Source organism: Meles meles, chromosome X, assembly GCF_922984935.1.
Source record: "Meles meles chromosome X, mMelMel3.1 paternal haplotype, whole genome shotgun sequence".
In the NCBI taxonomy this organism is placed as follows: Eukaryota; Metazoa; Chordata; class Mammalia; order Carnivora; family Mustelidae; genus Meles; species Meles meles.
The window spans coordinates 779,750-805,391 of record NC_060087.1 but is presented as its reverse complement, the minus strand read 5'-3'; the positions used below and the strand labels follow the sequence as shown (position 1 = coordinate 805,391).

General features: G+C 49.7%; 1 protein-coding gene across 7 annotated transcripts; it reads right to left on the bottom strand.

Moving 5' to 3' along the window:
* Positions 1-1,080: 1,080 nt before the first annotated feature.
* Positions 1,081-22,468, bottom strand: LOC123935126 (granulocyte-macrophage colony-stimulating factor receptor subunit alpha-like). Of its 7 annotated transcripts, none has more exons than XM_045995597.1 (14): positions 22,383-22,468; positions 17,521-17,622; positions 16,189-16,331; positions 14,836-14,959; positions 11,389-11,518; positions 11,131-11,303; positions 9,258-9,391; positions 8,339-8,368; positions 7,487-7,622; positions 6,978-7,151; positions 5,842-5,938; positions 4,079-4,160; positions 2,264-3,915; positions 1,081-1,746 (listed from the first exon to the last, which is right to left on the bottom strand). In XM_045995597.1, exons 1-13 carry the CDS (start codon positions 22,444-22,446, stop codon positions 3,811-3,813), a joined length of 1,494 nt encoding a protein of 497 aa, XP_045851553.1. In that variant the 5' UTR covers positions 22,447-22,468; the 3' UTR covers positions 1,081-1,746; positions 2,264-3,810. The 7 variants fall into 7 exon arrangements, with proteins under 7 accessions (XP_045851553.1, XP_045851554.1, XP_045851556.1 ...); XM_045995598.1 differs by having other exon boundaries at positions 2,405-3,915; XM_045995600.1 differs by lacking the exon at positions 6,978-7,151.
* Between the last annotated feature and the right edge of the window lie 3,174 nt (positions 22,469-25,642).

The following is a 25,642-nucleotide window of genomic DNA, read 5'->3' as shown; positions in this document are numbered from 1 at the left end:
CCTGCCTGCGTGTCTAGACGGAGATGATCTTCCACAGGGTCCCCGTGTCCCCTACACATGGCCAGCACTGCCCCAGCTCTCCTGGCCCCTCTCCCCATGCCCATGCAGTGGAAGCCGCCCAACTCGCCTCTCCCGGCTCCTGAGAACCCCAGCGCCTGCCCGGTTGTCTGGTTTCCCGGAGGACAGCTCCTCCCACCGCGGGGCATTTTCTCGTACGTCTGCAAGAATATGGGGCCCAGCCCAACTCCGTTCCCCCTAACTGTGAGTTCTTCACCCCAGTGTGTCCTTTCCCCTAATGTTCTCGACAGTGTGAGTACGGGGAAGCCAAGTGTGACCCCAGACTGTTCATCTCGGTAACACATGCTTCAGGGAGACTTTTCTCCCCAGAAGCCAGCCTCCTTGTAAGAAGAAAGGGCTCCAAGGATGAACCCAATGTCTGGGTCCTGGTCGCTGCCCCCATTCTATTCCATCGGATCCCCAGGTTGCCACTGGTCCTCACAACCAGCTGCCCCTGCCAGGTGTGGGGCGTGACCTAACCCTAACCCTAACCTTGGGGACAGAACTCCTACCCACGGGGTCTTCTGACCCCAGTCCTCTTGGGTGCCCTCTGGGGTCAGTTCCTGAGCTGGGATGAGACTCCCTCAGCATCCAGATGGAGAGGCATTTCCAGGACCCAGCGTGGCGTGGGGTCCTGGGGTCCCTCTGCACCTGGAACTGCTTCTCCTAGAGCTTCATGCTGTCCCAACACTGTCCTTGTCTTGTAGTGGAGGACTTCTCCAGGGCATCTTTCCTACGGGGTTCTTCCAAGGCCACTGAAAATGTCTACTGAACAAAAGAAGTCTCTCCAGCACCCTTCCCCCTGATTTTAAATTCCGTTAAACCTCACAAAACCATCAGCCTTTACACCTGAGAATGAAATAGAACCAGCCCGGGAAGGTGATTGCAAATTCATACTAAAGTGATAATGACTGATATCACCTCTGCTTACTCGTGCAGGAGCTCAGTGTTTTGTAGAAGTTACGGGTGAGTGGGGAGGGCGTCACGGGAGGCAGAATGGAGAAGGAAAGCAGGAACAGAAAATGGAAAGACTAAATGTAAAATATCTCTTTCACAACATGATTTAAATTCTACTATATCCATATTTTGCCAAAGGAGAGTTGTTCACAGAAATCTGCTCTTTTTGTTGTTGTTGTTTTCTGTGCATAGACTATTTTGGTCCCATCTGGGCTATTCCAGGGCAAAATTTCAACGTGTAAGGGGCACGCCTTTGGGGCCGTCCATGCTCTTATCCCTCACACTCCTGCGTGGGCCTCTTGGGCAGCCAGTCACACTCCCGGGACACAGAGGTCCTGTCCTCAGCTGACGGCCTCCATTGGGCTAGCATCTGTCATCCTGGAGGCCAGGTGGGTCCCTGGGGACTCTGAGCAGCAGTTACTTTCCAAGGACAAGTCTTGGTCTGAAGGGACGCCCCACCTATGGCAGGACGTCAGGTGCCAGGAGTCGTCATCAGAGGGTGATGGTGTTTCTCAGAGATGAAGGGAGGGAGGAGGGATTCCGGCATCCTGGACGTCATGTTACGGAAGGACAGATGGACAGGACTCGCAGGAAGTGCTTGTTGGAATCCGTGAGGCAGGAACAAGCGGGGGCCACCTCATACACACCGTGGGGGGTCCACGTTGAATATCCGAGAGTGTTTAGCACTGATGTCAAGCCACTGGTAACTCCAAGGAGGCTGGCCCAGATGATCTACAGCAAAAAAACAGCAAATGCTATAAATCAACCTTTTTTTGGTTTTGCTTTGTTTTGCTTTTCATTTACTGTGGAGCAGACTGAGAGGAGCCCCAACACCTCTGAAGTCAGGTTTAGCAGCGGGGGGATCCTGTCAGAACCCTGGGCATATGATTTTGTTCCCTGAAACTTTGCCAGGATTCCCCACCCTGGGCAGACCTGCCTGATCCCACAGGAGCCCGTGAGAAGGCACAGCTGTCACTGGGAGCAGGGGTCCATCGCCATGGCAGGTGTCACCTGGGGCATGCCCAGGGCATCCACTGCAAGTCCCATTGCAATGCACTCCCATTTTAAAGGGTTCCAGGATGATCCATTCATCCTGGACAAGCCCCCTGTTATGCGATCAGACACTCGCCTAGCGCTGCTTTGCAGGTGGGACCAAAAAAAAAAAAAAATCCACAGACAAAAAAAGAAAAAAGGAAAAAATTAAAAAGGAAAAGAGAAAGAAAAAGAAAAAAATCCACAAGCCACTAACTTGAACAGAGTCTACTTCAAGGGTGGTGGGCCTCGTGCAATCAGGTGATGGTTTTATACGCAAACAGCTCGGTTTCTCAGAGAAGTAATTCTGCTTCAGGTGTGGACTATCACCTGCCGCCTGCATCTCCAGGTCACCCACCTGCCCGACAGGTGTCACACGGACCAGTCCCACCATCGTCTGAGCCACTTCCTTCCGATCTATCATATGCACGTGTATTTTTTGTATGTATGTCCATCCATTTTTTCTCCAAATACGTATCCCTCGGTGTATCCGTCCACATATATTGTTTCCTCTCTTCTGTATGTATCTTTCTATACGGATATACCTGTCTCTGTATCTATATGTATCTATATTTCCAGATACATCTGCTCTCCCTGTGAGCTTAGTCCTCATCAATGAACACCACACCACGTGAGCTGTGGTTTTCGCCGGATGCTCTCGTTGGCGTCTAAGACTTTCCACAGGTCCCCGCTGCATATGTCCTTGTGGCCCTTCACGGCCACGTTCACACCCTGCGTGGGCTTGCTTCTCATCTCAACAAGACCTGGATTAGACCCTTCCCTGCTTCTTATCTTCATGTGGGCGGGGGGGGCGGGGGGCCTGCGGGGCTTCATATTCACGTGTCTCAAAAGTCAAGGTGCAGAGTTGGTCTCGGGATCCTCGTGAGAAATCCCCTCCCATCCCTGCCCATGCCTGCTGATGAAGGTGTCCATGTCCTGATCCATGTCTGGTGGACGGAACTGTGTCCCCACATCCCGATCCCCACATGGTGGATGGAACCATGTCCCAAAGACGTCCATATCCCAAGCCCCAGAACAATGTCCCCAAAGATGTCCACATCCCAATCTCCACGTGGTGGATGGAAAAATGTCCCAAAGATGTCCATGTCCCAATTCCCACATGGTGGAAGGAAAAATGTTCCCAAAGATGTCCATATCCCAATGCTCAAGTGGTGGACAGAACCGTGTCCCCAAAGACGTCCACGTCCCGATCTCCATACGCTGGACTGAACCATGTCCCAAATATGTCCACATCCCAATTCCCAGGTGGTGGACGGAACCAGGTCCCAAATATGTCCATGTCCCAATCCCCACGTGGTGGATGGAACAATGTCCCCAAAGACGTCCACACCCTGATTCCTCGAGTCTTAGAATGTGTCATGTTAGGTGACAAATGGGACTTTGCGGGGGAGAAAACTATTCAGGCCCCTCAGTGCTAGCGGAGAAACAGGGGAGGACAATGCTCCCATGGGGACCACAGACATGCCGGAGACCCATGTCTCAGCCCTGCCGGCTGCTGCCAGGAGGGTATCTGAGCCACTGTAAAGCAAGGAAGAGCTGCCTGTTTCCCGGGAGAGAAGCAGGTGCATCGCGGTGCTGGTTCCCAGCGCGTTCAGTGAGTCCTGACGACAGGCATCTTTGCAAAAAATCACATTTTTTTCAAGTAAAAAAAAAAAAGAATGCTATATAAATAATTGCTCAAAACAACAATAATAATAATTAAAAAAAAAAGCAGCTTCCAGAATGTTCCCGGGCCGGAAGCGTCTATGCAGTTCCCATGCTCGCTGGGGCCACTGTGACTTCTTGCACCGTGAGGATCTCCTCGTTGTCACCTTTTTCCGTGTCCAAGGTGAAGTTCTCCCAGATGACCTGAGGAGGAGAGGGAGGATGGGGGAGTTGGGGCTTCAGGTCAGCCGGCGAACAGGACCGGGATCCCAGCGACACCCCGTGAGGACACCGTGGTCCCCCTTGGGCAGACGCGCTGGAGTGTCCTCCCCGTCCTGGTTCTCTGCTTTGTCCCGGCCTCACCCACCTTGTGGTCGGGCCGATGGCTATCCGTCCACTTGTCTTTGATGCGCGGAATCGGTGGGAATAAAGTCTGGGATGCGAGGAACCTAGGGAGACGGGAAGCATGTGAGGGGAAGAGCCTGGGGACACACGTCCTTCTGGCTGCGAGGAGGGACGCGTCCTCCTGCCTGCGGTGGGAGAAGCCTGTGGGCCGCGAGCTGGAGAACAATTCCATGGCAGAGTCACGGCAGGACAACCCAAATTTGAGATCCATGAGCCAACAAGAGACACTATAGGAACGCACAGGGATAGGATCTTTCTAGAACCTTCCCTGACTCACTTGGGTACAGGGACAAGAGTGGGGGACGTGGTCACTCACAGGCAGCCTGCGGAGCCCTGGATCCCCACGGATCACAAGGCGCGTGTCCCTCCGAAATCCACACAACCATGAACAGCGGTTTCCAGTGTGGCAGGTTTCTATGTGCTGGGTTAAGGGTTTGCCCCAATTCCTAGTGTTTTTACTTAAACAGCGGACTTTGTTTTTGCCAAACTTTGGAGTCTTGCAGCATTTTCAAAGGGGCACTTGCTTTCTCTCTTACCAAAGGGACAGCACCCCTGATTCCGTGACATTGAAGGTGCTTCTCCTGAGCTCCGTACTGTCCCCCCAAAATGTATATTCAAGACCTGAACCCCAGAATCTGGAAACGGGACCCTGTGGGGAGATGAGGTCTTTGCCATTGTAATCAAGGGAGCATAAGCTCATCCTGATCAGGGTGGCCCTGAATCCAATGACAGGTGTCCTTGCAAGACATGGAAGGGGAGACCGAGACGCAGAGGAGAAGCCATATGAGGACGGAGGCAGAGATGGGAAGGACATGGCCACCAGCCCAGGGACGCCTGGAGCCCCAGAAGCTGGAAGAGGAGGAAGGACCCTCCCCTGGAGCCTCAGGACCGAACACAGTCCTGCCCTACCCGGATCTCAGACTTCTGGTCTCCAGACCTGGGAGATGATTCATTTCTGTTGTTTCAAACCTCCTGGTTGTGGTCATTTTTTTCCCTGTGGCCACAGGAAACTCAAACAGCTTTTCATGAAGATAACGGTTCTCGTGTAAAGCACGCGCCCCGTCCCCGTTCCGGCAGCGGGTTGCGGGGCTGCCCCTGTTCCCCTTTGCTCTTAGGTCCAGGCTCCCTAGAGAACAGGTTGGCTCTGGGTCAGCACCTGTCCAGCAGGCCGGGCAGAGTCCTGTCCTTGTCCTCAGGCTACATTCCTGTGCTGTTAGCTTACGTGTCAGCGCTGAGGGAAATGCACCCAGGACGCTCGAGCCGGGTCAGGGGCATCGAGGGGTGGGCTCCGGAGGACACCTCCTGGGTCCCGACAGGGTGTAGGAGGAGTAGGCTTAGGCGGGGCCCTAGGACTCCGCAAGTCTGATGGGGGGACATGCGGGGCTGGACGAGGGGTTGTGGGGAGACGTTCCAGAAAGAGGAAGGTCCTTTCCATGAGGGTGAATGCAACCCGTCCGTGAGCACAGCTGAGCTCAGTGGGGGTCCACGTCCAGCTGGAGGGACAGGGCCAAACGGGTGGGCTCAGCACGGCCCAGGGGCCTGGAAGCATCAGAGAACGTGCGTCCGGGGCTGCCCCTCGAGGGTCAGGGCAAGGCCCCGTCGGCTGCCAGCTACACCTCCCCGGAGGGCCGTCACAACAGTGGGTTCCCTGAGCTCCCTCCGAACGAGCACCTTGTCCGTCTCTCCTGTGTGCAAGGATGACGCCAACCCGTCAGCGGGGTTTACCTTTTCAAAAGGCAGCCGAGGGTCAGGACCGTGATGAGGGTCCCCAGGACCACCAGCGCGTAGATGGGCACGAGGCTGGGTGCGGTTTCCTCGGAGCCTGCAGACAGAGGGGGACACACCACGTACCCCTTTGGGTGGACGGTCAGGTCACGGCGGGCTCCTTCCCTCGCCAGCTCGTGGCTTCCCAGAAAGGCTCAGAGCAGAAGGGGAATCCACCCCCACGTGCCCATCCGGAACCCGTCCCACAGAGCCTTCCCCGAGGCAAAGCAGCCTCACGACCCTCCCAACGGTAACGTGCTCGTGCGGCACGACGACCCGATGTAAAAATGGACCCAAACATAAATCAGTAAAAACAAAAAAAGTAAAAATAAATAAATGAATTAACAATGGACCCCACCCCAAAACACCCATTTCCAGGCATAGGGTTTGAACAAAATTGCCTCACAATTAGTAGTAGACCTTCTGGGTTGCTTACCATCTGGAATGGGCACTTTTTACAACTGGTTGTTTTTGTAACAGGGCACATCTTATGTTACGATTTTTAAAGATTGAAAAACCCGTTCCCTTGGGAGTGCCTGGGGGGCTCAGTCACTTAAGCGTCTGCCTTCGGCTCTGGTCATGATCCCGGGGTCCTGGGATCGAGCTCCACATCGGGCTCCCTGCTTCTCCCCCTCCCACTCCCCCCGCTTGTGTTCCCTTTCTGGTTCTCTCTCAAAAAAATAAGTGATATCTTAAAAAAAAAAAATAAATAAACCCAGTCCTATGAGGATGGCCATAACCAAATTGAATGGCGTCTTGAGACTTTTCCATATTAACAGAGGAAATGTGCCCTCTTACAAAATAATAATAATAATAATAACAATTTCACTTAAAACGTGCTCATTCCAGGTAATACAAAAGTTTTTCGTTTTGATGAATGCCCATTGACCTAATTTTTTTTTTTTAATTTTGCTGTTCCTCATTTTGGAGTCATAGTTAAGAAGCCACTGTCTCATCTTTTTGAACTTATGTTTTACCTCTGGATGACCATTTCACATACATTTTATACCAGCCCTTATTTATTTTTTTCATTTGCTTTTGGACCAGGAAAAAAAAAATAAAAACAACCCACAAAATTGCATGCATCAAATGCTTACTGAAACACTTTGAAAATATTCGGGAAGAAGAGGTAGTGTGGAAATGCAGATTTCTTGAGGACTCTATTGGCTTTGGGTCCAAACCATTAAATTCTTGCCAACCCTTCAAGGTTATAGGGAGGAAAATGGCGGAAGGCGTTGGTAATCGAGTTCCCTGGAATGAATAGCTCCCTCCTGATGAGGAGAAAACATGCCCAACGTGGATGTCCGTGTTCCCCTGACTGGGATCATGACGTGAACACGGTTGATGGGGACCAGGAGTGATTCATCTTTACTAGCTGAGGCAGCCCCTTCGGGAGGCTGGGTGGGTTGTCCATTCTTTGAAGAAACAGAGCCCCGTGGAGACCCGTGGATGGGAATTCCTCCATCAGGGAGTCTCTGGGGGTGGTGACAGGGACAAGGATGGGATGGGGACTGAGTTGGGGATGGGTACGGTGACAGGGACTGGGATGGGGACAAGAATGGGAAGGGCTCAGAGATGGACGGAGGGGCGCACCCAGGACATATACCAAACTCAATGGGCTGGCTCCAGGCACCCCACTTCTGGATCCGTGCGTCCGAGGTCCTTATTTTCACAGTATGCTTGGGTCTGGGCTCCGGACTTGGGAAGTTGTAGCTATTCTCCCAATTACCAGGCACCTCAATCTTTGGACAAAAGAAAAAGTTTGAGAGAGGGGTGTCCCGCCTTCTGAATAGAGGGGCTGGGATGTCTGTTCCCACCACCGGGGTGGATGACAGTGTTCAAGCACGCTTTCCTGATCCAGGTGTGGAACATGCACCGTGGAAAGAGGACAAGAAGAACCGTGTCCTCACGGTGTGAAACAGCATCATGGGCAAGTCCCCCATTCACCACGGGATCCCTCCTGGGGTGCTCATCAACACAGATGCAAAAAACATTCAGGAGGTCCACGGGACAGGAGCAGAGCTACCGATGGGTAACATCCCAGGAAGGACGTTAACTGAGTAAAAGCCCCCAACTGGATGGCGGAGGACACTGAGGTCACCGTAGTGCCGGGACTTAGGACACGCCACCATAAAGGGCTTGGATGATCTTCTGCTAGAGGCGTTTTGAAGGAAGAAACAATCTCCTTCAAACTCAAAGGAGTATTTTCTTGACCAACATAGATGCACATGGTGGGAGGTCACTAATTTCAACTAATGGGACAGGGCAGGTGTGCCCAGATGAGCCCTTCCCCCAGAGCGGGACCATTGGGAGCGTCCCTACATCACTGAAAGGACTGCCCTCTGGGGAATGGCCACCCTCTCACTCATTGCCCACCCCGTCCTGCCCACATGTCCACTTGAGTAACATTGGACCGTTACACGACGGGATGGTATTTTGGGTCAGAGTCTTAACTCACCGGTTGATTCTCGCTGTTTTCCTTATTGCTCTAGAAAAAAAAAAAAAATAGACCTAGGTTTACTTTTCTCCATTTTGAAGATTTTTACAGGATCCGTTCATTGTCCCCTTTGAGTGTAGTCACGGGGTAACCCCAAGAGTTGGGGCCAGGGGAAGGGCTGAGCTCCCTCTGTACATTCTTCTCCTCAAGTCACGCAGATGGGGGTATGGACTTGGCCACCGAGGATGGCCCTGATCATGCCTTGTCCTTGAACCCTAGCTACTAATGGGTCCAGTTAAGGGTCCAAGTGGACGTGGACCACAGGGTCCCCCTGTCTACACTGGGTCCATGTGCGTGTGGAGCACAGGCTCCGTCTTGTCTACACTGGGTCCGTGTGCGTGTGGAGCAGAGGGTTCCCCTTGTCTACACTGGGTCCAGGTGGATGTGGAGCAGAGAGTCTCCCTGTCTACACTGGGTCCAGTTGGACTTGGAGCAGAAAGTCCCCCTTGTCTACACTGGGTCCAGTTGGACTTGGAGCAGAGGCTCCCCCTTATCTACACTGGGTCCAGATGGATGTGGAGTGAGGCCCCCCCTTGTCTACACTGGGTCCGTGTGGATGTGGTAGAGAACACCCCCTTCTCCAGGTGGGGTCTGAGCGGACGAGTAGCAGAAAATCCTCTCTGTTCCGCATCTGCCTTCTCCAGCGCCCTCTGAAGGCTTGCAGAATCCAGCTGGGAGTGAGGCCACCCCTCTTGGATTGGCCGTGGTGGTGACCCTCACGCCCAGGGCATCCTGTCCACACAGCCACCTCTGTGCTCCTCCCCATGGATCACCTAGCCCTGCCCATCTCCCATGACCTGGGCCCTCACCGTGAGTCACAGGGGCTGCTGCCCTCTGTTCCTTGAGGCACAGGGTCCTGCTTGGGGCACAGTCCACTCACCTTTCTCTGGATGTCCAGCTGGTATTTGAACTCCATGTTGGACAGCTTGAATCGGGTCTTGGGCTTTTCCCAATGGATCAGGCAGTGGGACTCATTGCAGAGCACGCTGATATTGTTGGGTGGGCTATATATTTCTGTAATGAGATCCCAGGACACTCCCCTGAACCAGCGGGCATCTGCTGGGCCACGGAGGTCAGACCCAGTTCTGCAGGCAGTTCCCAAGTGTCACCCAGAGGCCAGAGTCTGTGTGGGTCTGAGTGTTACCTCTTGGGGAAGAAGACCACTGGGATGTGTGCAGTTTCAGCGGGTGCACAGAGGACAGTTGTGTGCTCATTTTGTGATGTGCATGTAGGGCTCTGCACCCAGTTCTGATGCGTGGGGTCCCCCTTCCCACCATCAAGCTATTCTCAGACAACTGGTGGGGTGTCCTACAATTCAACTCAATTCTGACCTATCTACCTGGCCATGGTGTCAGATCTCCCAAGACTCAGCCCTACAAGATTGCCCTTCACCCCCTAGGTCAGATGCCAGTCACAAATCCAGGTTGTCACCCATGGTTCTGACCCACCAGCTGCAGATCGGAGGTTCTCAGGACCTCCTCCTCGGGTTCTATTAATCTGCTAGAGCGACTCACAGAGCCCAAGGAAACATGTCACTCACTAGATCATGGGTTTATTATAAATCCTGAAATAATTCAGGAACAGCCAGAAAAAGTAAGCGTGGGGCCAGGTGTGGGGAAGGGCCTCGTCAGGGGTACCTCTCTTCCCAAACCTCCACACGTCCACCAAACCCATGTCCAAACCCCATCCTTTTGGGATTTTAGGGAGGCTTCGTTATGTAAACACGATTGATTAAATCATTCCCCATTGGGGACTGAAATCAGCCACCAGCTCCTTTCCAGTCCTGGTCTAGGAGGTCAAAGGAGGGGACTGAAAATTCCAATCCTTTAATCACCTAGTTGGTTCCCCTGGCAACCAACCCCCACCTTCCGGGGCTTTTCAGCTGTCAACTCCTTAACATAACAAAAGGCACACCCACTGCTCTCCTCCCGGGGAAATTCCTAGGGTTGTGGCCGTTGTGTGCTTGAAAGGACAGAGACCAAACATGCAGTTTCTTACTGCAAGTCACAATGGCACAGGATTGAGTTTGAAATAATATTGGGATTTCCTGAGTTAAATAAAAAGGTTAGAAGCATGGGGAGGGAAAAAGACAAAATGGGGATTGCCTCAGGGCGAGGGTGGCTGAGTCAGGGCCAAATGCAGGACATTTGTCTTGCAGCAAGGAGCAGGAAATCCAGACCCTGAGAGGCACAGCTGCTACCTGGCTGGGAACACACACCTGCAGCTCCATCAACAGGTGACCTGGAGGTGCAGAGTGGGGGTTGGCAGTGGCCTGTGAAGAAGATTTACTGGAGAGTTGGCATCCGTTTGCCAATGGTGTCTCCCAGAACAGCAAGAGAAGGCTGTGTGTGCTACCCATGGGGGAGATCCACAAAAGGGTCAGAGTTAACCTCCATCTCCTGGTCTGAACACCCTCCCTTTGGTCCTCAAGGGGCTTCACTGCAGGCAAAACACCTTCCTGTCTGGGCTGTTCTGGTACCAGAGCCAGGACTTGGAGGCTATGGGGGCATTGGAAGACTCTTGCTTCTCCTGGGGGGAACCACTTCTTATCACCCGGTTTAATCCAGACTAAAAGGATGGGTTGGCCTCCTTGCAGAAGGAGGCAACCATGCTAACACCTTGATTCTGGGTCTCTAGCCTCCAGAACCGTGAAAGAAAAAATTTCCATTCTTCCAGACTTCCCCACAAACTCTCTTTGGTTCACAACTCTCTTTGGTTAAGCATCTGTTTACACCACAGGACGTGGCTCTTACCGATTTTCTTCCAGGACAGAACCGAATCAAAGAACTGGATCCCCGTCCTTTGGCTGGTACCATTCACCAGGAAGTAATTGTAGCTAGTTAATCCCGAGAGGTCTTCCAGGTGACATCCCACGTGGGTTCTCCAGTCTTCTATGTAATGAGGACACTCTATTTCCCTTCTTTTTCTATAAAATTCGAAACAGTTCAGAGAACATTCTGGGCTTCCTCCCGGCCCGTACTCGGGATTGTCTACCTGAGCTCAACACTTACTTTGAGTCTCTTATATACAAAAAATATTGGACATCATCAGGGGCAGCTCGACCCTTTGTCCAACTGCAGTTCATGAAGTTTGCATTGTAGATAAAGCAGGAGAAATTCTGGGCAGCTGTGCCATTCCCACCTGAGAAGACATAAAAACAAAATGATTTGTGGGAAATGGACCACATGGTTTCATCGTTGGAATGTCTACCAAACATCCAAAGAATAATTAATTCCAACCCTTCTTTTTTTTTTAAAAAAAGATCAATTGATTTATTTGAGAGAGAGAGAGAGAGCATGAGTGGGAGGAGCAGAGGGAGAGGGAGAGAGAATCCCGAACAGATTTCCCTCTGAGCACAGAGGCCAATGCAGAGTTCAATCACATGAACTGAGATCAGGACCTGAGCAGAAACAAAGAGTCAGAGGCGCCTGGGTGGCTCAGTGGGTTAAGCCTCTGCCTTCTGCCTAGGTCATGATCTCAGGGTCTTGAGATTGAGCCCTGCATCAGGCTCTCTGCTCAGCAGGGAGCCTGCTTCTCTCTCTCTCTCTGCCTGCCTCTCTGCCTACTTGTGATCTCTCTGTCAAATAAATAAAATATTTTAAAAAATTAAAAAAAAAAAAAAAGAAACCAAGAGTCAGATGCTCAACTGACTGTACCACCCAAGCACCCGCCTCCCCTCAATCCTTCTTAAACTCTTCCAAAAAATAGAAGAAGACGCAGCACTTCCAAATTCATTTTATGAGGGCAGGATCACCATGATACCAAAACCCAAAGAGATGAGAAAAGAAAATCACATCCCAATATCCTAATAAACATAAATGTAAAAAATCGTTAACACAATACTAACAAGCAAATCCAATGGCACGTTAAAAGGATTGCACGTTGTAACCGAGTAGATTCATCCCCACATGCAAAGATGCTTCAACATATGGAAATCAATCGCTGTGTGGCACCATTTTAATAGAATGAAAGAAAACATCACAGAGCCATCTCAGTAGCTACACACAATGTCTTTGATGAAATTCAGCGTCCGTTCATGATAAAAACTCTCCATAAAATAGGTATACATGCGAGTTACCTCAACCCCATAAAGGACAAATATGGACAGCCCATGGCTAAAAACCGCACTCAATAGGGGGAAAAAACACAACTGAGTGCTTACCTTGTAAGGTAAGAAACAAGGCCAAGGTAGGCACCCTCACCACTTCTATTTAGCATAGTATGGGAAGTCCTAGCCAGAACAATTAGACAAGAAAAAGAAATAAAAGTATCCAAATTAAAAAAAAAAAAGTAAGCTTATCTCCGTTTGATGATACCAGGACCATATGTGTAGAAAAACTTAAAGACCAAACAAAGGACATTGTTATAGCTAATAAATAAATGTAATGAAGTTGCAGGATATAAAATCAACATGCAAAAATCAGTGGCATTTGTATACACTAACAATGACCTATTCAAGAAAGGAATTAAAAAAATAATCCGGGGCCACCGGGCCGGCTCAGTCAGTAGAACATGAAGCTCTTGATCCTGGGGTTGTGACTTCAAGACCTACGATGAGTGTATAGAGTACTTAAAAATAAAATTTTAAAAAATGAAATAATCCCATTCATAATAGCAACCAAAAGGATAAAATACTTGGGAATAAACTTAACCAAGGAGGTAAATTGAATATTATAAAGTTATGTTGATGAATATTATAAGACATTGATGAAAGAGATTTAAGAACACACAGATAAATGGAAAGAGCTCCCATGGTTGTGAATTGAAATAACTAATGATGATAAGAGGTCTATACTACCCAAAGTGATCTGTCGATCAACTCAATCCCTATCAAAATCCCAATGGCAGGACATGGGGAGATGGAGAGGAGAAGGGAGTTGAGGGAAATTGGAAGGGGAGGTGAACCATGAGAGACTATGGACTCTGAAAAAGAACCTGAGGATCTAGAAGGGGCGGGGGTGGGAGGTTGGGGGAACAAGGTGATGGATATTAGTGAGGGCACGTGTTGCATGGAGCACTGGGTGTGGTGCAAAAACAATGAACACTGTTATGCTGAAAGGAAATTTAAAAAAAAAATCCAATGGCGTTCTTTACAGAAATAGAAAGAGAACCCTAAAATTCAACCACAGACTTCAAAGATCCAAAGCACTCTTGAACAAGAAGGACAAAGCTAGAAGCGTCACATTTCCTGATCTCAAAATGCATTGCAAAGCTATAGTCCTCAAAACAGTATGGCAGTGGCCTAAAGATAGACACACAGATCAATGGGACCTCAGAGAGTCCAGAAGTCAATCCACAGACCTATGGTCAACGAGAGTCCCAAGATCAGACAATGGAGGAAGGATTCTCTCTTCACGAAATGGGGATGGGAAAAATGGACATCCACAAGCAGAAGAATGAAAAGGGATCCTTATCTCACTGTGTATGGAAATCAAGTCAAAATGAATTAAAGACTTAAACGCAGAACCTGAAACCATAAAACATCTGGAAGAAAACATAGGGAAAAAGATTCTTGCCATTGGTCTGGGCAAAGATTTTTTGGATATGACACCAAGAGCGCAGGCATCAAAACCAAAAACTGACAACTGCGATTCCATCAAACTGTAAATCTTCAGCTCAGAGAAGGAAACAATCAGCAGAGAGACAAGGTAACCTATGGAGTGGGAGAAAATATCTGTAATCTCTATCTGATAAAAGGTTAATACCTAAAATAGATAAGGACCTCAAACAATTCAAAAGCAAAAAAGCCCAAAGCCTCCCAAAAACAAAAAAAACAGAAAACAAAACAAAACTTAAACTGAACAAGCAGAGGACCTGAATAGACATTTTTCAGGAGGATATGTACAAATGGCCAACAGCTACCCAGAAAGATGCTCAACTTCACTCATCATCAAAGAAATGCAAATAAAACCCACACTGAGCTATCACCTCACACACTTTTAATAGTCACTTAATGACTATTAAAAAGAAAAAAAAAAAAGATGAATACTCGTGAGGATGTGGATAGAAGAGAACCCTTGTGCAGTGTCGTAGGGATTGTACGTTGGTGTGGCCACTGTGGGAAATACGGACATTTCTTTAAATACTGACCACAGAACTCCTATATGACCCAGCAATCCTACTTCTGGGTGTATTTCCAAAGGAAATGAAATCTGGATCCCCAAAAGATAGATGTACCCTCATGTTCATCACAATATTATTCACAATAGCCAGCACATGGCAGATGCATCAACACAGAGAGGAAATGGTGTTTTCCAGGGCTGAAGGGAGGGATAATAGCTTAATTGCAGTAATTATTTCTCAACATGTATATCTATCAAAGCTTTAAGTTATATACCTTAAATATATATAATACCTATGCGTCAAGTGTATCTCAATAATACTGAAGAGAAATAAAGGGAAGGTCTCTACCTTGAAGCTAGTGATGTTCAAAAGGGTCACTGCGATGTTTTCCCTACCTGAGTTAGCGTAGACCAGTGTTTCTGGAATCGGTCTTTGGGTGCTATTTACTTTAACCATAAGCTTGACTCCATCATGGAGAGAATAATCCGAAAACTCGCAGTGACATTCTTTCTCCCGGGGCTAAAAAGATGCAACCAGCCAGTACATTAGGAAACTCTTTTCTTCTTCTCCTCTCCGTGTTGTTCGCTCTTCCACTGACCCCGAGATGGCACCACCACCCATGGACATTCTCGGTGGGTGGATGTCAGCCTGCCCACATGAAGGCAGCACCTCGACTTGGTGGTCTAGTCTCCAGTGTTTGGGAGGTCAGAATAGAGGTCCCCTTTTAGTGTGCCCTCAGTTCCCAGGGATCTTGTCAAAATGATTCTGGTTCAGCACCTTGTCGGTGGGGGATTCTGCATTTGTAACAAAGCTCTCGGGTGAGGCTAACCCGAGGACCACTGCTCTGAGCATCGAGATCTCTCATCACTTTAAGCATTGTGGAGCTTAATGCACACGCTTACGTTTTTCCGTTTTCTTGTCTTATCTCATACCCCTTTCTCCCACAGCCTTCATGTTTACATTGTATCTATTCAGTTTGTTTTCATGTATCTCTTTGTTTTCATTTCATGTATCTCTTTGTATCATCTATTGTATCATGTATCATCTATTTCATGTATCTATTTGTTTTCATTGTATCTATTCAGTAACTTTGTTTTCATGGAATACGGGTGACCAACTCTTTCTTTCTCAGGATTAAGTCGGCCATATGGATGACTTTCGGTGGACCAATTGAGCAAAAGACTGCTGTTTCTGTTGGTAGGAGGGCAGATCCCCTAAGCAACACCCCTTGAAGGGGTACAGAAGACTGAAAGTCACAGAATAAGCCATTTGTCTTTCCCCTGATTACTGTCGTTGGCTATTTCATCTCCCTGAAAGTGACCGCTGGAAATTCTGGAGCATTTGTGTGCCCGATTGGAATCTACCTGTAATGCAGTGGAGCCCCATTCCACAAGCCTCATTTCACCTTCCTTGGGTGGTTGAGCATCTCTGAGGGTCCTGCCCTGCAGCCTGTACCAGGGCTAATCTCGTAAGAGTTTTGGGCTGGGGCTCCTCCCCCAGGAGGCCTGAATGCCCTTTCCTTTTGGGATAAGACATTTTCCAAGGAGTTCCCCGGTTCCCCGGGGAATCAGGGTGTACCTCTTGGACACAGGCCAGAACTTAACTTCCCTGGTGCACCCAGAAGCATGTCTCCTAGACGTGTCCCACGGTCACACACATGCTCTCTGTTTCCACCAGTTGCTGCCTTGTTTCTAAGGTGACGAGAGGTTTGTAAAGGACAGCAATTGTCCATAATGAATCTTTCTTACTATTATGTTGATTGGTCCATTCTCCTTGTGAATCATCACACATTCGAGGTAGGTAGTGTTTTCTTCACAGTCCCAACTCAGTTTCATTCTCCAAGAATCAAACCTCATATTTAGACGTGGGACCCTTTCCGCAGTTGGAAGATCTGAAAGAAAGGACCACCAGTTTCAGAAATTACATGTTTCCTGCCTCTACCCGCTGCCTGCTGACCCATCCCATGTCTTGCAAGCAAAGATCAAGACTGGGACATGGTGTCCCTTCCCCTATCCACACAGGTGGCCCCAGGGCATTGACACATGCATGGAAACTTCCCCTTATGGATCTCTTCTTCCTACCTGGACCTCCGTGCCTTTTCTCCATGTTAAGATGCTTTTCATGCCAGTAAGCCAAGACCTACCAACTGAGAGCAACAGAGGCTGTTTACTCAGAGCTGGCCACAGTAAGGAAGGCGGCCACCACCACTAGCATTTGTCAGAGACCAAGGGCAGACAGGGGAGTGGGCAAGTTTCACAGTGGGCAAAAGGGAACATTCAGCTGCGTCCTGAGCAGAGGCTGTGGGTGTGGGGATGCAGGTGGTCACTACAAGTAGGGCATCCCATGGGACTGGTTAGGGGACCATATCTGGCTTTCTCTAGTTGGTCCTATATAGGAACTGGGGTCAAAACGTAGGGAAGCCATTGGTTATGGATCAAGTGCTGGCCACTGGGGGCCTGTTGTTCCAGAAGGAATCTTTAGCTCCTTGGGTTGTCATGGGGATGGATATCTGGCTTTTTCCACATCTAACGTGCAGACAGCAGGCTGGCTCTGAGGGCTGGTCCCCATAGATGAGGGCTGGTCCCTTGGGCGGGTTGCTGCAGGTCATGGGCCAGAGTTCTTTTCTTAAGGATGCTCTGCCCATTGTCCATTTGTCTACTGAAACTCTCAGCCACATGGTCTCTCTGCTCCTGGTCAGTTGACGTTGCCTTTGCCAAGGGGTGGGACTTGAGTGTGTGTGGCCTCACCTTGTATCCTCTGTCCACCTGTTTAAGTCAAGATGTTTACTAGTCCCTGCCAGGGCGAGACCCTCCACATCCCGTTGCCCAGACCTGGGGCTGATGACCTACAGTTTGCAGCTACGGTCGATGACCTCGTCATAAGCCTGGAGTAGGAAGGGTCTTCCAGAGCAGGAGCAAGAAAACACTTTAGTATCTGGTGATCCTGGATTGTGCCACTTGGCTGACCAATGAGTACGAAGATGAAATGCAATTGGACTCAAGCATCAGGATGTGTCCCCAGACGCACAGGACGTAGGAATGAGACAGGCTGAGAAGGGTCAAACAGGTTCACACGCTTACCCTGCTGCTCCAGAGTCTGGAGGAACACTGGGTCAAGCAGCATGAAGAACAGGATGGTTATGGCCAGGAGTCGCACGGGGTTGCCCAAAGGGTGAGGAAAACCTGCAGGGACAAACAGTCACACTTTGAGGAAATAGGCTCGCATGGGGATTCTTGGCAAGGGGGCCCCAGCAAGGTTTCTTTGGGGAGTGCAGGACTACCCAAAGCCTGATGGTCAGCCTACTGACCTGGCCAGCTGGGGGGTCACTGCTGGCTGCAGAGGGTCTGTAGGTTACAACCAGATTCAGGGTGGAGCAGAACCGAGGGCCTGTCCTTTAGCGTGGACATGGGGCTCCAATCCTCACTGTTGTACTCTGTGCCACTGGGGAAAATTGCCCACAAGCTGTGGCTTCATTCCTGTCTGTAACCTGGGGGAGGATGTCTCTGGGGCCACTATTCTGTCCACCACACGGGGATCAGGATATGGACATCTCTGGGGACATTAGCCCATCTACCACAGGTACCAAGATCCACTTCCTAAGATGTATGGCCAAGTCTAGGATCGGCAGCCCCTTTATGAACAAATTGTCCATGAAAGAACAGTGGACACGGTCAGGCAGGGTTGCTCCCAGGCTGCTGGATCTGTGAATCTGGCTCGGGCTCCACACACCTGGCCTCCTGGACATGACCCTCCCTCTCTAGCCAGGGTCAGGGGTGGAGCACAAGCTCACCAAGCCCTTTCCCAGGTTAAGCCTTCATTTGTCAGAGACTGAGATTCCAGTCCACCTACACCAGAGCCCACAAGAGGTCCAAAACAGGAAGCCACCGCTGACTTCTCTTTTCTCCAGGATCAGCGTCCTGAGACGGATGGCTTGCAAGAAGATCCTACAACGTGGATTTATACTACCGCTGCCCTGCAAATCTACCCCTCAGATTGGCCCGTCTGCCTTCTGTCAAGCTTGGCTCATGGTTCAGATGAGCCTTGAAGTCATGGCGGACACATAACAGTGACTTTAAGATGCTTTTGGGGGAATAGTATACCCAGTTTGATTATTTTCTCATTGTTTTGATTCTCTTTTATTTTGTTCGTATAATTAAAAATTTTACATTTTTATTTAAGAAATTTTAATATGAATATGGTTGACACATGCTCTGAAGGTTTTTAGGATGGATTTTTGGGGGGAGAAAAAGGAATGATAGCTCAGGTTTCCATGATGGTAATAACAGCTTTTTTTTTTTTTTTTAGATTTTTTTCCTCTTTTTTTAAAAAAACTTGAATTTCACAACAATCAAAAAGGATATGTTAAAAAAAAAAGAGGAAAATAAAAAGGGGTAAGTGCACTGAGAGGCATAGGGGATGTTAAAATACATTTGCTAAGTGAAAGAGGCCAGTCTGAAATGCTACGTCTGGGAAGGTTCAGATTCTACCACATTCTGGAAAAGGAAAAAATATGGAGACAGAAAAAAAAAAATCAGTCATTACCAGGGTTTGGGGGAGGGACAGATGAGCAGGCAGGGCACAGGGGATTTTTTTAGGGCAGTGAAACTACTCTGTATGTTTCTATGATGGTGAGTATGCGTCACTGTTTATCTGTCCAAACCCATAGAATGTCCCTCACCAAGAGTGACTCTAATGTAAACTGTGGGCTTTAATCAATAAGAGTGGATCAATATTGGCCCATTAGTGATAGCGGATGTGCCCCACTAATGCCCAATATTAATAAGCGTGGAGACTGGGTGAACGGGGAAGCACGTATGTAGGAATCCCCTGTACTTCCCTCTTAAATTTTTCTATAAATCTAAAACTGCTCTTTAAAAAAAAGGCTATTAAAAACTTTTTCAACACGGAAGTACAAAAGCAAAGGGCTCTGTTCGCGTCCAGCGGCCCTCGACAAAGAACATGTGATGGTCTGCGTGGGTTTGGGGTGGCATCTTGGGCTCTGCCCACCGTCGCCCTGGTGGGATTTTTGCTGGTGTTTGCTTTTCCGTTGTTGTTGTTGTTGTGATCTGTAATGCGGTCTTCCGTCTCTACACGCTTCTCTTCCTCTCAGCCGCTGACTCTCTCTGCTGTTCATCTCTCTGTGTTCCCCATGACTTCACCCTTTCAAAGCCTTCCCTTCTCTTGGAGGTTCCTTCCTCTCTCCTTTGACCATGCACAGTCATGCTCTCTGCAGTGTCCTTGGGTTTATGGAGTCGATCGGTCGCAACACTGTCTCTTTGTTCTTGGTGTGGTACCTTCCTGGGGGCCGACCGAACAAACGGACACAAATTTCTTCCCTCTCCCCTTCCTTCCTTTCTTCCTTCCTTCTCTCTCCTCTTCTCCTCCCTTCCTCCTCCCTCGTAGACATCTCCATCTCCATCACCAATTCCTTCCCTATTTCATTCTTTCCAGTGTCTCCTTTTTGGAGATCCAGCCACCACACCCCCAACACTCACCCTGTGGACTTGCATGTCCTCACCTCCAAGCTGGCGCCCGTCTTCACAGACTCACTTCTTCTTCCCCCAGACTCCCCTGAAGCTCAGCTCCCACCAGGACCCAGCATCTCCCTCCTGTACATGGCCAGTCCAGCACATTTCAGCTCCTCCCTTCCTTGATGTCCAGCCTCGTCCCAGACGAGGGCCTTGTCTGCCCTCTGTAAGACCTATAAGATCCCTTACCTTACTGATCCCTGCCCTACAGACCTCAGAGCTGTGAGGCTGATTCTCTCCATTTCCTCACCCCTGCCTCCTTTCCCACGCACCCTCTGCAGTGATGAGTTCCCTGTCTATTGAGGGTCAGCTGGCTAGTTCAGAAGCTACAGCCTCTTCTCCCCTGTCCCTGCACCAGCTTCCTAGGCTGGAGCCCAATGATGCAGAGTCCAGCCAGCTCCCCAAGCCAGGTGTGCACAGCTGTACCAGAGTGCCCCTGGGGAGTGGCATCCAGCCTTGGGTTCCTGCCTCCTAACCTCTGCAAGCCCACTCCCTCCTACGGCACCATCCTTGCTCTAAAAGAGGAAATGAAAACCATGGACCAGACCTTCCCCCAATGTCCCTGCCTCCCACACACCTTATACTCCAGTGCTATGGGGGAAGTTCCCAGCTTCCTGCATCTGCAAGCTAAACCCTGCTCCACCCAGCCCTTCTCTGGGTCTTGTCCGGTGTTCTTGGCATGGGGTGGGGGGCCTCCATGATGCACCTGAGAGGATCCTGGGAAGGACCCTTCCTCCGTCTGGGCTGACTCTATCATTCCCCTTTGCTATTCCTGTCTTGTCTCTGCCCTGCTTTTCTCACCTGCAATCTTTGAGCAGAGCCACCCTTAATGAGGAGGGGGTGGGACAGTACAGCAAGGCAGGGAGGGTCCCCATTCCACTCATCCCTGGTAAGCTTCTGGAATCTGCTTTCCTCCACCTTTTTCAAGCCTCCTGCAGCATCAGCTTTGGGGCTGTACATAAAGCAGGTGCCTGCAGATGCACAACCCATCCCCCCATCGGAAGGAATCTGCATGGAAATACGCCCTTAGCTGGACAGTTCCCCATTCCGCTTCCTCTAAACTGAACTCTGCTCACCTCTCATCATGATGGAGCAAAAGCATAAACTTCTGTAAACTTGACTTAGGAAAAAAAAAAAAAAACCACCACCGAAATACACCAAATAGTGACATTATCATACCCAACAGCGGCGTGCAAGATGATCCAGAAGGGTTACTGTTTGAATTAGCTGGTTAGTCACAACGCGGGGCTCCTGGCCAACAGTGGATAACTCGGCGGCAGCGTGAAGTAATCAGTGCTGTGATTTCTCCACAGCCTGGGCTGACCATGCGTAGGCACGTTCCACTTGGCTCCTAGTTTCTCCCTCACACTCATCCTAGGAGGCCATTCCTAGTATCCTCATGCAACTGGGTGAGAAACTGAGGTTCAGGAACTCTCATGGTCCGTTTACTTAATTTTTGCCTTGATTTTTTAGAACGGAGGTGAAATTCACACAGTATAGAGCTCACCCCTTAAAATGTACGACTCAAAATGCAACGTATCCGGAATGCTCAAACTTCACCTTTTCCTGAACTGGGTCATTCTCATTCCCCCCAGAAGAGGACCCCTACCTCCATGAAGCCAACACTCCCCGTTCTTCCGTCCTGCTCTGTGGATTTGCCTGGGGTTTTGTTTCATATGACTGAAAACTGAGATGTCACTTGGCTATTTTTTGTCCACAGACTACCCACTTTCCCTTCTTCTTTCAGTTTTCCCCAGACCCGGCTTTCTTCCCCTTTCTATAAACACAAAGTTCTACAGAGACGCCGGTTCCATCTGTCAGGCTAGGTCAGATCAAAGACCCAGGGCCATGCAGGTGCTGCTGATCTATGGGTGTCCCTCGGATGAGCTTGGATGTTGAGATCCCTGCCGTTTGGGGGGAATGCAATCAGTCATCGTGCTCAGACAACACAGGGAAGGGAAGGCTGTGGTCCCCAAAGACACCTGTCCCCCAGGTTGGCCACCAGCTCTGCACTTGGTGGCCAAGGGATCTGAGATAAGTGACTGCCAGCAAAGTGTCTCCCTAGGATCCAGGGACCCCTGGTTCCCCGTGTGGACGACCGCATGCATCCAAGCCTCTGTAGTAATTCCAAAGTGGCTTCTAATATTCACATACACAGACTTGCGAGAGGGGCTCAGCCTGCTCCCAGGGCAAGGTGGCTAATCCCTGGGGCTAATTCAGACCTTTCAACGCACTGCCCATGAGCTCAGTGCCCGCCTCCCTGTTGGGTGCCTTCATTCAGAGATGTCCACTTCCCACCCCCAGGTGCTCCTTGATCTGCAGCATGAGCTTCCAGCAGAAGCAACAGGAGCAGGAATAGCTAGCCGAGTGACAAGGCACATTTGAGAGTCAGAGAATGAAGGGAGCCGCCTTACCCCACCGCACCGGGCTCTGCTCTGGCCACCTGTTTTCTTTCTCGGTTTCCCGGCGCTCCGACATCTGGCTGTCGTCTTGGACAGCTCTCTGCCTGGTCACGAAGTGAGCACAGTGATTGCCTTGTCAAGACATTTCAACCCTAGACTTCCCTTTTCTCCTTAGCGCCCTCCCCCTTCCTGTGATGTTTTCTCATTACACACACTTGAGAAACCTGCGGACGGTGAGTGCTCCGGTCCGCTTCTCAGCTCCCAGAAAAGAATGGATCCGGGGGGTGACACCCACACACTCATGCACACCCCCACACACAGCCCTCATGCTGGCTGGGATAAGCTGAGCAAAGCCAAGGGCAAGAGGATATGGGCTGTCGCTGTCTATGAAGAACACAGACATGATGCCCAGGAAATGGAATCGTAATGTGAGTCAATGAAAGGCAGCTAGGCAGGCGATGCGTCCATAGCTCCCCTTTCCTGACGGAACCACTCCCCTTCAGCATTGATGTGGAGAACCTCATCTTCTCAAGGTTTAACCAGACGGCTCATTGAGTCTGCCCAGGATGCTATGAGCTTGCTGGCTTTTGGCATGGGGCCACTTCTGTGCCATTGAATTCATCAGAGCTTTATTGGGCACCGTTATTGATTAGAACCTAGTGGAGTGGGTAGGGAGCAGGTTTGCGGCTCATGGCAAGACAAGGCTGAGTAGAAGGGCCATGGGGGCTGGATTTCCCAGCGTGGGGCATTTGGATGAGGAGATGAATAATAGTGGGCTAGAGAGAGGGAAATGTTTCATCTGAACCGTGGACACACTAATGCCCACTGGGATAACGGTACTCATGGTCAATAGAGCATCGCAGGGAGTGGGGGACATCATGTCTTGGGTAGAGACGCATGGATGGGGGCTGGATGGGAAGGTCACTTGTCCACTCTCGTGGAGCAAGATGGGCCAGCTCTGGTCAGGTGCCTCTTTCCCAATGACACCGTTCATGTGATCTCCAGAGAACCCTCCCTCGTTAGCGGTCCTGGAAACTGAGGAGCAGAAGAGGCACCAAAGTGGGAGACCACTGTGAGCAGCATGATGAACGCACAATGGCCAGGACAGAACTGGAGGAAGGAACTGCAGGTACCCACACTCAGCACAGCTTGAGGACTGAAAAGGTGCAGGAATGGTGGTGTTGCATCTTAGTTGGAGAAATAGAAGAAGCTGGCAAAGGGCATGGAGCCAGGGGAAGAGATGCCATGTTCCAGACTCTGACACAATTTGAGTCTCTGAAGCTTGAAAAATCTCACAATACACCTCCATGGTAGAGATTTAACTCAGCAGGGCTGGATTGTCTACACCCGCCCCTTCCAGGTTAAGGTCTAGCCCTTGATCAGCTCCTAGAAGTTCACCTACGAACCCATGAAATGTCCTGTCTGATGAGTGTCTTTATTTGCCTGGAGCCATGGCATGTGGTTTATGCTATGATGTGATTTAGGATGGGGCTTGGGGTCATGCCATAGCCAACCCTTTGGAGGGGCTGGTGATGGAAAGACTCAGCTCAGCCATGTGGACACTCCATGCTATGTGACTGACCCTAAGCAAATGCCTGGACATCAAGGCTTGGTGAACCTTCCTGGCTGGTACTACCTCATGCATGTGGTCATACATGGTCACTGGAAGACATAAGTAACATCCACAAGTCCATGGGGAGAGGACACCTGGAAGAGCTCAGACCTCATCTCTCTTGGACTGTGCCCCACGCACCTGTAGGTCTTCCCGATTTTCATCTGTATCTTCTTGTATTAAACCAGAGCCATGGGAGTAAGAGATTTATGGAATTCTGTGAGTAGATTCTCAAGGACCCCGACATGATACCTCTTCACTGTCATGAAGGCCACCATGTCTGGCTGGGCATGACACACACAGAAAAAGCTTAACAGGTACTGACTGGTCTGAAGGAATGACAGCCTGATGTTTCTTGGGACCGCTTTGTTCCATGTTTGCTTCAAAGACTTTTGCCTTGGCCTTTTTAGATCTGCTCGGAGCTCCCACCAGGATGTGGAGAAGGAGAAGAAGAGTAAAGGGACCGTGTCTGCCTTGAGGTGGCTTACAAAAGTCCTGCAGGACTGCCTGGGGAGAGCACAGAGACCAAACAGGGGAACTGGAGGCCAAGGTCAGCAGTGGCCACACACCCACTAGACCGCTGGAAATTCACCTCTCTGCAAGTATAACAAAATGTACTATTCTCTTCTTCTTTCTTGATTTGGGACTTGGATTTTTAACGGACACAACAGGTTTTAACTTTTGTTAAAGGTTAAGTTTAGCCTTTGCTGTAGGTCGCATTCTAAGAATTTAATGTGGAAGTAGATTTGCACACCATGGTCTTCTAGGAACTCCTAGAGAAGAAAAGGTTAAAGTGTTCCCTACAGCTGCAACCTCCTCCACATTGTCACTCCAGCCAGATGGTTGTCCTGGGTGGGATGTACCCAAGGGCCTGGTGGCAGGTCACCAAGGGTGGTATTGCTGGAAGGTCAGTACCTGTCATTCACTCTGAAGAGCTCATTTGTGCCTAGATATGCAGGTGGACACTTGGCAGGTGTTTTTGTCTCTGGTAGTTGCCAGTCAATGACTCACTTCTGGACTCTCTACTGCTGTTCATGGCCTCCTCTTCCAACTGTAGCATGAAGGATGTGGGACAAGAAATTAAGGGGAAGACCCAGGTCTCCTTTCTCTGAAAAGAAAAATAAGGTAGTGCATCAAGCAGACTTGCTGAAGAATCCATCTACCAATGATAATGATGGCAGTGGGGATGGAGATGGTGGTGACGGTGGTGATGGTGATAGTGAAAATGATGATGATGACGGTGATGGTCATGTTGAAGATGGTAACGATGATGGTGGTGGTGATGGTCATGTTGAAGATGGTAATGATGATGATGATGGTGACGATCATGTTGAAGATGGTGACGATGATGATGACGGTCATGTTGAAGATGGTGATGATGATGATGGTGACGGTCATGTTGAAGATGGTGACAATGATGATGATGGTGATGGTCATGTTGAAGATGGTAATGATGATGATGATGGTGACGGTCATGTTGAAGATGGTGATGATGATGATGGTGACGACGGTCATGTTGAAGATGGTGATGATGATGATGGTGAGAAGTCAGCTGGGAGGGAAGGTGAAGGGAATAGAGATTAGGACAGTGGGAGGGGGTTATACATGTGACTTCTGGCCACTTGGTTAATTAAGCCTCAGTCCCACAGTGAAGACCTTC

What these genes read in the sequence shown, in the direction of transcription:
- LOC123935126 (XM_045995597.1), bottom strand. Translation starts at nt 22,446, where the DNA reads ATGTCGGAGCGCCGGGAAACCGAGAAAGAAAACAGGTGGCCAGAGCAG. An exon ending in ATGGACCAATCAACATAATA is followed by an intron (nt 14,960 to 16,188) that starts GTAAGAAAGATT and finishes GCATCTTTTTAG; the next exon opens with CCCCGGGAGAAAGAATGTCA. An exon ending in TTGTATATAAGAGACTCAAA is followed by an intron (nt 11,304 to 11,388) that starts GTAAGTGTTGAG and finishes CGAATTTTATAG; the next exon opens with AAAAAGAAGGGAAATAGAGT.